This window comes from Sardina pilchardus, chromosome 1 (genome assembly GCF_963854185.1).
Source record: "Sardina pilchardus chromosome 1, fSarPil1.1, whole genome shotgun sequence".
Taxonomy (NCBI): domain Eukaryota; kingdom Metazoa; phylum Chordata; class Actinopteri; order Clupeiformes; family Clupeidae; genus Sardina; species Sardina pilchardus.
Genome location: NC_084994.1, coordinates 5,478,388 through 5,493,116, shown reverse-complemented (window position 1 = coordinate 5,493,116; position 14,729 = coordinate 5,478,388). Strand labels below are relative to the sequence as shown.

Genomic DNA, 14,729 nt, shown 5'->3' with positions numbered 1-14,729 from the left:
GTTAAACAGCAAAAAGATGATGATCTTCCAATCACTTCTGATGAATTCTTGAAAATATCAATATACACATATTTTTAAGATCAGATGGTGAGCTCTCTTAATTGCTTACGTGTGCCCTCTGGTGAACCCTGAACTGTGATTCATCAGTAAATCCTGAACTGTGACTCATCAGTAAACCTTTTAGTCAATTCAGCATTTCTAATGTGTCACTCTAGTGTGCACTTTCTGATGGGTCCTAAGATTTATGGATCATCTGGTGTCTCTTGAGATTTTTGCTATGACTAAAACTTTTCCCACATGTAGTGCACTGATATGGCTTTTCTCCTGTATGTGTGCGCTGATGGATGGTCACCTCTCTCTTAGTCCTGAAACCCTTTCCGCAGTCAGTGCACTGATATGGCTTTTCTCCTGTATGGATATTCCGGTGTGCCTTGATATGGCTCATTTGTCCAAAAGCCTTTCCACAGTCAGTTTACTGACACAGCTGTTCTCCTGTGTGGGTCATATGGTGTGTCTTGAGACTGCTCATTTGACTGAAACCCTTTCCGCAGTCAGTGCACTGATACGGCCTTTCTCCTGTGTGGATCATCTGGTGTGTCTTGAGACTGCTCATTCGTCCAAAAGTCTTTCCACAGTCAGTGCAATGATATGGCTTTTCTCCTGTGTGGACAATCTGGTGTTTCTTGAGACTGCTCATTTGACTGAAACCCTTTCCGCAGTCAGTGCACGGATATGGCTTTTCTCCTGTATGTGTGAGCTGATGTTTAATGAGATTACTGCTCTCCCTGAATCTCTTCCCACATGTAGCACACTGATATGGTTTTTCCCCAGTATGGATCATTTGGTGTGCCTTGAGGCTACATGTTTGACTAAAACTCTTTCCACAGTCAGTGCACTGATATGGCTTTTCTCCTGTATGTGTGCGCTGATGGATGGTGACCTTCGCCTTTGTCATGAAACTCTTCCCACATGTAGTGCACTGATATGGCTTTTCTCCTGTATGTGTGAGCTGATGTTTAATGAGATTATTGTTGTCCCTGAATCTCTTCCCACATGTAGTACACTGATATGGATTTTCCCCAGTATGGATCCTCTGGTGTCTCTTGAGGCTAGATGTTTGACTAAAAGACATTCCACAGTCAATGCACTGATACGGCTTTTCTCCAGTATGGATCCTCTGGTGTTTCTTGAGGCTAGATGTAAGACTAAAAGACATTCCACAGTCAATGCACTGATACGGCTTTTCTCCAGTATGGATCCTCTGGTGAGTCTCAAGACGACCCATCCTATTGAAAGTCTTTCCACACTGAGGACATGGGTAGAGCTTTTCTCCATTATGTGCCAACTGATGCATGGAGAGACCCAAACTCTCACTGAAACTCTTCCCACATACACTGCACAGATACGGCTTTTCTCCTGTGTGGATGATCTGGTGTGCCTTCAGTTGATTGCTCTTACGAAAGCTCTTTTCATGTTTATTACGATGACCTTCCATCTCCCCAGCACATCTCATCTTATCTGTGTTGATTTCTTGATGATTTGCAAAAGAAGGACGAGAAAACATTTTGAAACACAAATTATTATTATTATTATTATTATTATTATTATTTGTAGTAATAGTAGTAGTAATGTAATTCGTGTTTGCTTTTTGCTAATTTTGGCTAATTCCAGTAGTTCCAGTAGCCAAAACACTAATGAGTATCTTACCAGTAGGAGAAGAGTCTTTCTGACCATGCTCTCTTACATCAGCCTCTTCCTCCTCTTTAATGTCCATGATGTCTGACATGTTTGTTTCAGTCTTGCACACATGATCCGCTCCAGGATTTTCCTTCTGAACTGTAGACAGATACTCTTGAAGGAAATCATCAGACTCTTCCTCTTTAATCTCCTTCACTGGCACAGGCAGCAGTGTTGATCCAGTAAATCCTGACATTTCAGACTCTAGTTCTGTGCTGTGAAACAAATTCCAGTCAAACATGTGAATCACATTTGTAACTTACAGCTACAATAATAAAGATTAAACTGCAAATAAAGAAATACAATATAGTAGTTGAACACAGATCTAGTGTATGTGTTGAGAGAGTCCCAGTGCCTACCTTTGAACAGGTGAGTTTAGAAATCTGACTCCACTAGGTGGTGTTTATATACTGCCTCTTCTCTCTGGCCCACTGGGTTCATCCAATCAGTGACAGGAGCCAAAGATCCTTAAGGCGGAGCCAAGATACGTCGTCGTAATTCATGTCTATGGGCGCAAAACGGGGATCACTTCCTCTGCATAAAGGGGGTGTGTCATGCATGTCATGTCCATCGACTTCAATGGAAAAGAGGCGGAACAGCTCTGCATAAAGGGGGATTTTGCCCCCCTCCCTCTTGCGATTCGGGTTCCAGGAAGTGGCTTCTCATGAAGTATCTTGCTCCGCCCTTAATGATCTTTGCAGGAGCCTTTATGATGCAAATAGTATTATTGGGCATCCAGTGGGCGTGGCCATATAAGCACTTTCAGACACTGAACAAAGGAGGGTAAGTGGGGTAATTATCACTCCCCAAAGGAGGGCAGATGGGTAATTAACACACCACAAAAGAGGACAGATTGGTCATTAACACAGGGTGGGGTAGGGTACTGAACAAAGAGAGGGTACTGAACAAAGAGAGTACCCTACTTTTTTAATTACTTTTCAATATTGCACAGTATCCCACAGTATTGCAATCCTGCTCTGTAACCAAGTCAAGTTATTATACGAGGTCCTGGTCTCATGGCCTTCACCTGATACTCTGATATCTGGACTGTGTTTTCTGGTTGATTCTAATCTGGATTCTAAATGTTGGTGATATTTCCTGTTGTGATTAGTGTAGAGTGTCATAATTTCTGCAGTGTTTCCTTCCAAGCATTTAATACAAAGCCCCTTATGGGTAATGTGGTCAAGACCAGATCAGAAGAAGATTACCCCATCATGAAATCATAAATCCAGCAAATCAAAATGTGTTGAATGTTTATGAACTCTTGTATCATTGCTTCATTGAGAATTATTTACATGCAGTGCTAGTGGTACAATAAAAGGTGGGTAAACTATGAATTCTGTGACCCCCGTAAAGTGGACAGTGCCATGCGGTTTTGGATTTCTGAGTTAAAGTGGAGGTTATACTTCAATGTTTCTTTTTTTTTTATTTTTATTTTTTTATAATTATTTTTTATTTTATGAAGTCAAGAGGGTCAGCACTTAACAACTGAAAAAACTGAGTTACAGAGGGAAAAAAATAAAAAATATATACACATATATTTTTACTTTTACTCTAAACTCCTCTCTAAACACGTGAGAGAGAAGTGAAGGGGAAAAAAAATGATAGTTAAGTTAATGTCCCTCCTACATTTCATGCTTCCCTCATACCCCATCCCCAGTCCTCCCACTCCTCCCTCCTTCCAACAACCTCCCATTCCCACCCCCCTCCCTACCCCAACCCCTTTCTACTCCCGCCCCCCCACCTATCCCCCCCACCCTAACCCTCCCATCCCCTACTGTACCTCTCACATACAGTCATCACCCACACACACACACACCAAAAACTAATAAAAACTGATAAAATAATAATAATAATAATAATAATAATTTAAAAAAAAGAACGGGGGGTTCAAGTGTAGTTACTGTGCCAAACTATAAGGCATCATAAACAGATTTCCATAAGTTATCAAATTGTTTCATTTTATTTCGATCCTCTGTTTTTTCAATATTTAAATAGTACTTCATTAATGCCCTTCACTCTTGAAGTGAAGGTGCATCTTTGTTTTTCCAATATTTGAGAATTAACTTTTTAAAAATTAAAGAAGAGAACAGAATTTGCCAACCAGTAGGGTACCTTATTCCCTCTGTATCTTGAAAAATACATAGCCTTGGTGTAAAATTGTCTTTCATTTTTATTTTTGATGATAACCACTGCTCAATGTCCTTCCATATCTTTTTAACTTTTACACAATACCAGAAGGAATGCATAAGTGAGTCTTCATGGTTACATTTTAAACACCTATCAGATAGTCTAACATCAAACTTGTGAATTTTATTTCTACTGTAATAAATTCTTGTCATTATCTTAAACTGAATTAAACGTAAATTCTCGTTACAAGTGAGCCTAGATGTAACGCCCAAGCATTCCTTCCATCTTTCTTTGACCTCAAACCCCAAGTCCGTTGTCCACTGGTTGTATATATTTTTTAATAATTCATCACTGTCTTCTACTTTAATCAGATTTTTATACATGTGTCCGGTCAAACTCTTCTTTACATCTCTGCTAAATACTTTCATAATGTCTGAGGAGATTGTGTTCTCTAGATCAAGTTTATTGATCCAATTTTTAATTTGTATGTACCTAAACACTTCAGTGTCTTTTAACTTATATTTAGCTTCAAACCCATGGAATGGCAAAACTGAGTTGCAACTTATAATATCTGATATTTTTTTTATTCCAGCTTTTATCCATGTGTCCCAATGCAATTGTGATTTCTGGATAATAATTGAAGGGTTATCCCAGAACTGTATACTCCCAGGGAGGCCTAAACCTTTGCCAAGATGTTTCTTTATTTTTCTCCAGGCATTTAACGTGCTATTAATAACAACATTTGTGGACTTGACTTTAGCTTTTGAAAAAAGTGCTACTAATAAACTGTTACCTTGTAACTGTTCATTTTCTATTCCTATCCACGCTTCTTCCCTAGTATTATTAATAATACGATCTATATAGAACGTTTGCACAGCTAACTGATAAAGTTCCAAGTTAGGGAGGTTAAGCCCCCCTTCCCTTCGGGGACAAAATAAGAGCTTTCTTTTCAATCTGCTTACCTTATTACACCAAATAAATGAAGAAAGAAGGCTATTCATTTCTTTAAAAAAAAACTTAGGTGGTGTTATAGGTATTGTTTGAAATGTGAATACTAACTTAGGAAGCCATACCATCTTAAACAGACTTATTCTACCTATTAGACTGATCCTCAAATTATGCCATCTTTTAATATCATTTTTAAATTCTCTTACTAAAGGAAGCATATTATCTGGGTTTTATCAGCACTGATGCAACATCCTAAATACCTAAAATGCTTTCTCTGTATCTTAAATTGTCTAAAGTTATTCGGATTGATTTTGCTGCTATCCAACACCATCAATGTTTTGCCTATGTTCATTTTATATCCTGAGATCCTTGAAAATTCGGTAATAATTGCCAATACCTCAGGGATAGAAGTGTCTGCCTTGCTTAAATAAAGTAAGAGGTTGTCTGCAAATAAACTTAACTTATACTTTTTCCTTCCAATTTCAATACCATTTATTTCTTTCGTTTCCCTGAATTTTTGAGCCAACGGTTCTATTGCTAAAGTAAACAGCGATGGAGATAACGGGCATCCCTGAGCGGTACCCCTTCTTAAAGGGAAAGGTTCTGACATAACACCATTTGTAAACACACATGCTCTGGGAGAGCTATAAATTATTTTGACCAAATTAATAAATGTTAATGGAAAATCGTAGGCCTCTAGGACTTTAAACATATAGGACCATTCCAGTCTGTCAAAGGTTTTTTCTGCGTCAATCGCCATTATTGTCAGGTCTTTATTTGACTTCTTTGCATATTGCATTAAAGATATGCATGTTCTAGAGTTAGTTCTTAAATTCCTGTGTTGGATAAAGCCAGCCTGGTCTGAGTGGATTATACTCGGTAATATCTGTACCAGACGATCATTTAGAACCTTTGTAATTATTTTTTTGTCGCAGTTTAGCAGACTAATTGGCCTGTAGTCAGAGGCTTTTTCACAGACTTTACCTGGCTTTGGTATAACCGATATAATTGCTTGATACATGGTGTGAGGTAGACTATTAAGCTTCTGGGCTGAATTTACCACTTCTGTAAAGAAACCTTCTATTTTGCTCCAAAATGTACCATAAAATTCAATTGGAAGGCCATCCATTCCTGGGGCCTTCTTCAGTGGAATCTTCTTTAGCACAGATTGTATTTCAGAACTTGTAATGTCCTTGCTAAGTTCCTCTTTCTGCTCTGGGGTCAGACATTTCAATTGAACTGAATTTAAAAAGGGTAGAGGATTTTGATCTTCAATTTCTGAGGTATACAAGTTCTCATAAAATAATTTTAAAAGTATTTTCTGATGTGTCACTTTTCAACGTTATGGGTTGTCTCTTCAGGACTGTTTTAATTATAGAAGTCAGGTGCCTGCCAGATTTATTTGCGGCAATATAATTCAGTTTCCTAGAGTTTTGTTTTAAGTCATTTGCCTTTTTATGCAGCAGACAGTCTCATTTTAATTTCAATAGCTGCAAATCATTCAGTGTTGTATTGTCTTTTTGGACCTTGTGTGCTCTCTGCAAATTATTTATTTCATCCTTAACTTGATCTATTTCTTTATCCAATCCCGCTTTATGTTTTGCAGCATACCCATTCATAATTCCTCTCATATAAACTTTAAAGGTGTACAATATCTATAGTTGGTCTATCTTGGGATTCCACGTTAACATTAGTTTCTAGGAATACATTTATATGACTATTAATATATTTGAGGAATTCAGAGTCTTCGATGTTTCTAACAACACCAAGTATTAAGTGGTTCCTAGAGTATTGATAGTTGTACATATTGAATGTAGATAATACAGTGTGATGGTGTAATGTTAAAAGTTGCAGTTGTTAAGTAAACCTTTTGAAAGGGGGAGATATTAAAGTTGGTTGAGCTATTTCAGAAGTGGATAAACACTAATATGAGGTGGATAAACTACTTCTGAGATTGTAGAGGTATATAAACTGTGTTTACTTGTGACCACCCCACCCCCACCCCCACCTGCCCTCCTGTGTGAAGCTCTGGTCATGCCCACCTGAACACTATCTCCACCCCCACCTGCCCTCCTGTGTGAAGCTCTGGTCATGCCCACCTGAACACTATCTCCACCCCCACCTGCCCTCCTGTGTGAAGCTCTGGTCATGCCCACCTGAAGACCATCTCCACCTCCACCTGCCCTCCTGTGTGAAGCTCTGGTCATGTCCACCTGAAGACCATCTCCACCCCCACCTGCCCTCCTGTGTGAAGCTCTGGTCATACCCACCTGAAGACCATCTCCACCTCCACCTGCCCTCCTGTGTGAAGCTCTGGTCATGTCCACCTGAAGACCATCTCCACCCCCACCTGCCCTCCTGTGTGAAGCTCTGGTCATACCCACCTGAAGACCATCTCCACCCCCACCTGCCCTCCTGTGTGAAGCTCTGGTCATGCCCACCTGAACACCATCTCCACCTCCACCTGCCCTCCTGTGTGAAGCTCTGGTCATGCCCACCTGAAGACCATCTCCACCCCCACCTACGCTCCTTTGTTTGATTCCTGCAGGTAGAGTTCTGGTCATGCCCACCTGAGGACCATCAGATGTGTGAATGGTGCTCCTACATATGGAATTATTTCCCATAATCCTTTGTCAGTGTAGTTAACATTCCAAAACCCTCACAGTTTGCAGTGGGTAGGGAATAGGCAATTCAGCACAGGGGCCAGAACACAATAGTAGCTAACACCTATTACTGTGTAGGCCTGCAAAGTGCTTTCTATTGATCCCAGACAGCTAGAATACCAATGACAAGGTTACTCACTCTGCTGTGCACACACTTGTGCTTTTTATGTTTAAAAAAAACAGAATTACCCCCCCCCCCCCCCCCCCTCCCTAAAAAAGAAGAACAAAAAAATAGGAGAACATTTGGTTAGATTCAAATCTAACTGTGAAATTAGGGGAAGGAAGTTCCTGATCATAGTTTACACATTTGATGGTCGTCATGGGGACATGGATCAAGTTACCTCAAAGGATGCAGACCGACTGCCACTGATTACAAAAGTGTTCTTGTCATTAATGAGCTCCTTACAAAGCATTCATAAACCCTTTGTAAGGGTACATTTATTTTAAAATGAATGATAAAACCACTCTATTATAGTTCTTTTGCAGTTTGTGATGTAGAAATATATTAATTTCTTCCACACTGAAAACACCAAAATTGCTATTTTGTGTTTGTATGTGAGTGATATCTTGTGAGTCATCGCTTTTAAAAAATGTTTCTATGCAAAATGCCATTTCAGATAAAACAAAGTTTATTAAAAAAAAAAAAAACATGGTGAGATACCTTGTCATGGACATGCATGCAGTGTTGAACGTATTCAAGACATTAATATACAATGGTAAACTCAGTTATTATCAAAGCAACTTTCATGATGAAAGTTAATCTGACATGAGCGTTGTAGTTTATTCCAGGATGTCTGCTGTCATTTATCTTCTGATTTTGCGTTCATTCAGTTTATTGTTCAACAGCAAAAACATTATGATTTTCCAATCATTTCTGATGAATTCTAGAAAAAAATATAATTTTCATTTTAAGATCAAATGGTGAGTTTCTCTTAATTGCATACGTGTGCCCTCTGGTAAATCCTGAGATCTGATTCATGCAGCAAACCCTGAACTGTGACTCATCAGTAAACCCTGAACTGTGACTCATCAGTAAACCCTGAACTGTTATACATCTGCAAACCTTTTAGTCAATTCATCATTTAATGTGTCATTCTGATGGGTCCTAAAATCTATGGATCATCTGGTGTTTCTTGAGATAGCTCATTAAAGTAAAAACCTTTCCACAGTCAGTGCACTGATATGGCTTATCTTTTGTATGTGTGCGCTGATGGACAGTGACATCTGTCTTAGTCCTGAAACTTTTCCCACATGTTTTGCACTGATATGGCTTTTTCCCTGTATGGATACTCTGGTGTCTCTTGAGACTGCTCATTAAAGTAAAAGCCTTTCCACAGTCAGTGCACTGATATGGCTTTTTTCCTGTATGGATACTCTGGTGTCTCTTGAGACTGCTCATTTGACTAAAACCCTTTCCACAGTCAGTGCACTGATATGGCTTTTCTCCTGTATGTGTGTGCTGATGGAAGGTGACCTCTATCTTAGTCCTGAAACTTTTCCCACATGTAGTGCACTGATATGGCTTTTCTCCAGTGTGGATACTCTGGTGTGCCTTGAGACTGCTCATTTGACTAAAACCCTTCCCACAGTCAGTGCACTGATATGGTTTTTCTCCTGTATGTGTGCGCTGATGGATGGTCACCTCTCTCTTAGTCCTGAAACTTTTCCCACATGTAATGCACCGATATGGCTTTTGTCCTGTATGGATACTCTGGTGTGCCTTGAGACTGCTCATTTGACTAAAACCCTCTCCGCAGTCAGTGCACTGATATGGCTTTTCTTCTGTATATGTGTGCTGATGTAAGGTGACCTCTATCTTAGTCCTGAAACTTTTCCCACATGTAGTGCGCTGATATGGCTTTTCTCCTGTATGGATACTCTCGTGTGCCTTGAGACTGCTCATTTGACTAAAACTCTTTCCGCAGTCAGTGCACTGATATGGCTTTTCTCCTGTGTGGGTCATCTGGTGTGTCTTGAGACTGCTCATTTGACTGAAACCCTTTCCGCAGTCAGTGCACTGATATGGCTTTTCACCAGTATGTGTGCGCTGATGTTTAGTAAGAGAACCGCTCTCCCTGAATCTCTTCCCACATGTAGTGCACTGATATGGCTTTTCACCAGTATGGATCCTCTGGTGTGTCTTGAGGTGAGATCTACGACTAAAAGTGTTTCCACAGTCAGTGCACTGATATGGCTTATCTCCTGCGTGGATGGTCTGGTGTGCCTTTAGGCTAGATGTTTGACTAAAAACCTTTCCACAGTCAGTGCACTGATATGGCTTTTCTCCAGTATGTGTGCGCTGATGGATGGTGACCTCTCTCTTAGTATTGAAACTCTTCCCACATGTAGTGCACTGATATGGTTTTTCTCCTGTATGTGTGTGCTGATGTAAGGTGACCTCTATCTTAGTCCTGAAACTCTTCCCACATGTAGTGCACTGATATGGCTTTTCTCCAGTATGAATCCTCTGGTGTTTCTTGAGACCGCTCATTTGACTAAAACCCTTCCCACAGTCAGTGCACTGATATGGTTTTTCTCCTGTATGTGTGTGCTGATGTAAGGTGACCTCTCTCTTAGTATTGAAACTCTTCCCACATGTAGTGCACTGATATGGTTTTTCTCCTGTATGTGTGCGCTGATGGATGGTCACCTCTGTCTTAGTCCTGAAACTTTTCCCACATGTAGTGCACTGATATGGCTTTTCTCCTGTATGTGTGCGCTTATGTTTAGTAAGAGAACTGCTCTCCCTGAATCTCTTCCCACATGTAGTGCACTGATATGGCTCTTCACCAGTATGGATCCTCTGGTGTGTCTTGAGGCTATATCTACGTCTAAAAGTGTTTCCACAGTCAGTGCACTGATATGGCTTTTCTCCAGTATGTGTGCGCTGATGGATGGTGACCTTCACCTTTGTCTTGAAACTCTTCCCACATGTAGTGCACTGATATGGCTTTTCTCCTGTGTGGATGGTCTGGTGTGACTTCAGGTGATTCCTCTTATGAAAGCTCTTTCCATGTTTGCTATGATGACCTTCCATCTCCCCAGCACATCTCATCTTATCTGTGTTGATTTCTTGATGATTTGCTAAAGAAAGACAATAAAACTTTTTTAAACACATTACTATTATTATGTTTGATTTTGCTTCAATAATTCCAGTAGTTCCAGTAGCCAAAACACTAATGAGTATCTTACCAGTAGGAGAAGAGTCTTTCTGACCATGCCCTCTTACATCAGCCTCTTCCTCCTCTTTAATGTCCATGATGTCTGACATGTTTGTTTCAGTCTTGCACACATGATCCTCTCCAGGGTTTTCCTTCTGAACTGTAGACAGATACTCTTGAAGGAAATCATCAAACTCTTCTTCTTTTATCTCCTTCACTGGCACAGGCAGCAGTGTAGGTCCAGTAAATCCTGACATTTCAGACTCTAGTTCTGTGCTGTGAAACAAATCCAGCCAATTATTACATTTGAATCACATTTGTAACTTACAACTACAGTAATAAAGATTAAATAGCAGACAACTGCAAATAAAGAAATACAATATAGCAGTTGAACACAGCTCTAGTGTATGTGTTGAGAGTGTCCCAGTGCCTACCTTTGAGCAGGTGAGTTCAGAAATCTGACTCCACTAGGTGGTGTTTATATACTGCCTCTTCTCTCTGGCCCACTGGGATCATCCAATCAGTGACAGGAGCCTTTATGATGTAAATTAGAATGATAGAGCATCAAGTGGGCGTGGCCATATAAGCACTTTCTGACACTGAACAAAGGAGGGTAAGTGGGGTAATTAGCAAACCCCAAAGGAGGGCAGATGGGTAATTAAGACACCACAAAGGAGGGCAGATGGGTAATTAACACAGGGTGGGGGTATTCGGTTTTTAAGTGATGTTGTAATAATGGGATAATAAATAGTTTTCCGGGTCCAACGGCTTTCAAACTCACATGTTATTCTCCATAGACAGTAAAACAAACTATTATTTTACGCTATTCTGACTAGCCTTTAAGAAAATTGTCATCTTATACGGACTTGTTGACTCAACCTAATCAAATCTATATTTTTCGCGGAAGCCTGGACATTACCCATTCATATATCATCTGGCTGCATAGCTACAGTGATTACTTTGTTAAAGTTTAGCGATTTTGTTTTAAAACCGCTAAAACGAAGGTGGTGATGACAAAGTTTACAAGTAGCAAAACCCGTCTGGCTGCGCTAATAAACGTCTTTTCACAAAATATCTGCTGGGTCCGTGACGTCGGTCTTAACAACCGAATAGGTACTGAACAAAGAAAGCTGCTGTAATTACTTGTCAATATTGCACAGTATTCCAATGAGTTGGAAAATTTTACTAAAAACCTTGGGCAGCATATCAACACAATCAATCTGTTTTCTGAGCTCACATGGATATAGGAGAGCACTAGGATGTTGTAGACCAACACACAACAAAAGTATTTATCAGTATGACTAAACTACATTTATTAATTGCTATATTAAAAACACAACAAATGTATATGACTAAAATACATTTCTTGATTGCTATATTACAAACACACAACACATGTAATTATCAGGACGACTAAACTACATTTCTTGATTGCTATATTACAAACACACAATATTGTGTGTTTGTAATATAGCAATCAAGAATGTAGTTTAGTCATACTTATAATAATCATCAGTGCGTCTAAACTACATTTACTGATTGCTATATTACAAATCAACTGAAAGAAATGTGCACTGGAGTTCTCTTTCAACACAGCTGTATTTGACCAACAGTGCAACTGAATGTCTTTGTTTGGCATTAAGTCCTCTTGTAATAATATTGACTGATGCAATAGTAATTCCAACATCAGGTTTGCTCTGAACTGCAGCTTGGATGATATTCCTCATTCTGTAGGCTGCTTTGGAGAAAGTGTGGAAGTGTGAAATGGCAGCAATGTCAAAGCACTCAGGGACAGGTTTTGTGTTAATAATAGAACAATTATTTTGTTTACACAAAATTGCTCGTTTGTACGGAGTCCGAGGGGGAAATAGAAGAATAGAATATATACTTTTTTTGATCCCGTGAGGGAAATTCAGTTCTCTGCATTTAACCCAATTTAACCGAATTAGTGAACACACAGTGAGGTGAATCACACAACCCAGAGCAGTGAGCTGCCTGCCCAACCAGCGGCGCTCGGGGAGCAGTGAGGGGTTAGGTGCCTTGCTCAAGGGCACTTCAGCCGTGGTGGACTGGTCGGGGATCGAACCGGCAACCCTCCGGTTACAAGCCCGATGCGCTAACCAGTACACCACGGCTGGGCTCACGGCAATATATTTTGGGGAAGGATGAAAACGTGCGCTCACTTTGCAAAATCGAGCTCTCATTTTATTAAATCGTGCACTCGTTTAAGTAGAGCGTGCTCTCGTTTCATTACATCATGAGCCCGTTTTCCTTAAACGTGCGCTCACAGTACTACATCGTGGTCTCGTTAATCTAAAATGTGCACTCGTTTTAGTTTTTCTTAAACTGGGCGCACGATTAGATAAAAACGTGAGCATGATTTGTATAAAACGTGCATTCGTTTTCATTAAATCATGCCCTCGTTTTATAAAATCGAGCCCTCGAATTACAAAATCAAGCTCTCAATTAAAACAAATCGAGAGCTCCTTCTTTAAAAAACGTGCCCATGATTTATAGCTTATAACGTGCATAAGTTAGAACATGATGAGCACTATCCAATTTGCTGTTACAGTTGTGACAAGTAGGCCTTGGGTCAGTTTGAGCCATTGTGAAAGACATGGATCTACTAAGGGTTTACCATGGGTTATGTACAGTATGTCACACAAAGAAATAGCCTACTGGCAACTTTAGTAACTCAGCATGGTTGTAAGTGCAAGAATACGTTGCGAACAAGCGGTCTTCGCTGCCGTGGCTATGATGACTTAGGTCCCGTTATTGATTTTATTTTGGGCCAACTCCAAGGTCCTGGGAAGTTTCATAGGTATCATTGGATGCACAAAAATGTCTAGAGAATGGCTTGCGGGTGAGAAGAGAGCTGTGTGCATCATTCTTAGTGAACTCGACCCTTAAGGATTCCAGTGTCGCCGCCGGTGACGCCTGAGAAGAAGACAGGCTACTTCTCTGACCCAGTTTCGTATGACACATAGACTCATACGATACATTGAGCCCATATGGAATCTGCTAACGGGTGCATAGACGGCTTCAGCAGGAAAATGATGTGGCTCAGAGCTGCATTTACAAATAGTGACCCTCGTGTAATTGGTGGCTACTATGCAGAGGCCATGGAGAGGTTTGGTGGCTAACCGACACTGATGCGCACGGACATGGGGGCAGAGAATGTGGTTCTTCGCGATATGCAAGTGTAGGCTACTTAATGCAAAATGATGAAGATAGCAGAGCGGGCAAATCAAGCTCTTTGACCGGGAGAAGTAGCCTAGTGCAAATCAAAGAATAGAGAGTTGGTGGGGTGTGATGAGGAGAGAGGACATTGAGCACCGGGAGAAGTAGTGCAAATCAAAGAATAGAGAGTTGGTGGGGCGTGATGAGGAGAGAGGACATTGAGCACTATACATCCAGATGTTTGTCGAACTTAAAAACGAGGGTTTATTCGCTGGTGACTTCCTAGACAAGGCACTCATCCAGCTGTGTTTCAGAACATTATATCAGAGTTATAATTTCTTCTCAGAACATGAGTTATAATTTCTTCAATGCGAACGCTCTGAAACACAGCTGGATGAGTGCCTTGTCTAGGAAGTCACCAGCGAATAAACCCTCGTTTTTAAGTTCGCCAAACATCCGGATGTATAGTGCTCAATGTCCTCTCTCTTCACTTCTCACTTCTCCCGTCAAACAGCTTGATCGGCCCGCTCTGCTATCTTCATCATTTTGCATTAAGTACACTTGCATATCGCAAAGAACCACATTCTCTGTCCCCATGTCCGTGCGCGTCAGTGTCGGGTAGCCACCAACTATATAACACGAGGGTCACTAGGCTTATTTGTAAATGCAGCTCTGAGCCACATCATTTTCCTGCTAAAGCCGTCTATGCACCCGTTAGCAGATTCCATATGGGCTCAATGTATCGTATGAGTCTATGTGTCATACGAAACTGGGTCAGAGAAGTAGCCTGTCTTCTTCTCAGGCGTCACCGGCGGCGACACTGGAATCCTTAAGGGTCGAGTTCACTAAGAATGATGCGCACAGCTCTCTTCTCACCCGCAAGCCATTCTCTAGACATTTGTGTGCATCC

At 40.6% G+C, this 14,729-nt stretch overlaps 1 protein-coding gene and 1 pseudogene across 1 annotated transcript; both read right to left on the bottom strand.

Moving 5' to 3' along the window:
- Positions 1-322: 322 nt before the first annotated feature.
- Positions 323-7,379, bottom strand: LOC134078749 (zinc finger protein ZFP2-like; annotated as a pseudogene).
- Positions 7,380-8,667: 1,288 nt separating this feature from the next.
- On the bottom strand, positions 8,668-10,896 carry LOC134078664 (zinc finger protein 239-like; the record flags this gene model as incomplete). Its single annotated transcript, XM_062534799.1, has 4 exons — positions 10,708-10,896; positions 10,269-10,401; positions 9,375-9,848; positions 8,668-8,954 (listed from the first exon to the last, which is right to left on the bottom strand). Coding segments are annotated over exons 1-4 (1,083 nt in total), but the record flags the coding sequence as incomplete, so codon positions are not given.
- Between the last annotated feature and the right edge of the window lie 3,833 nt (positions 10,897-14,729).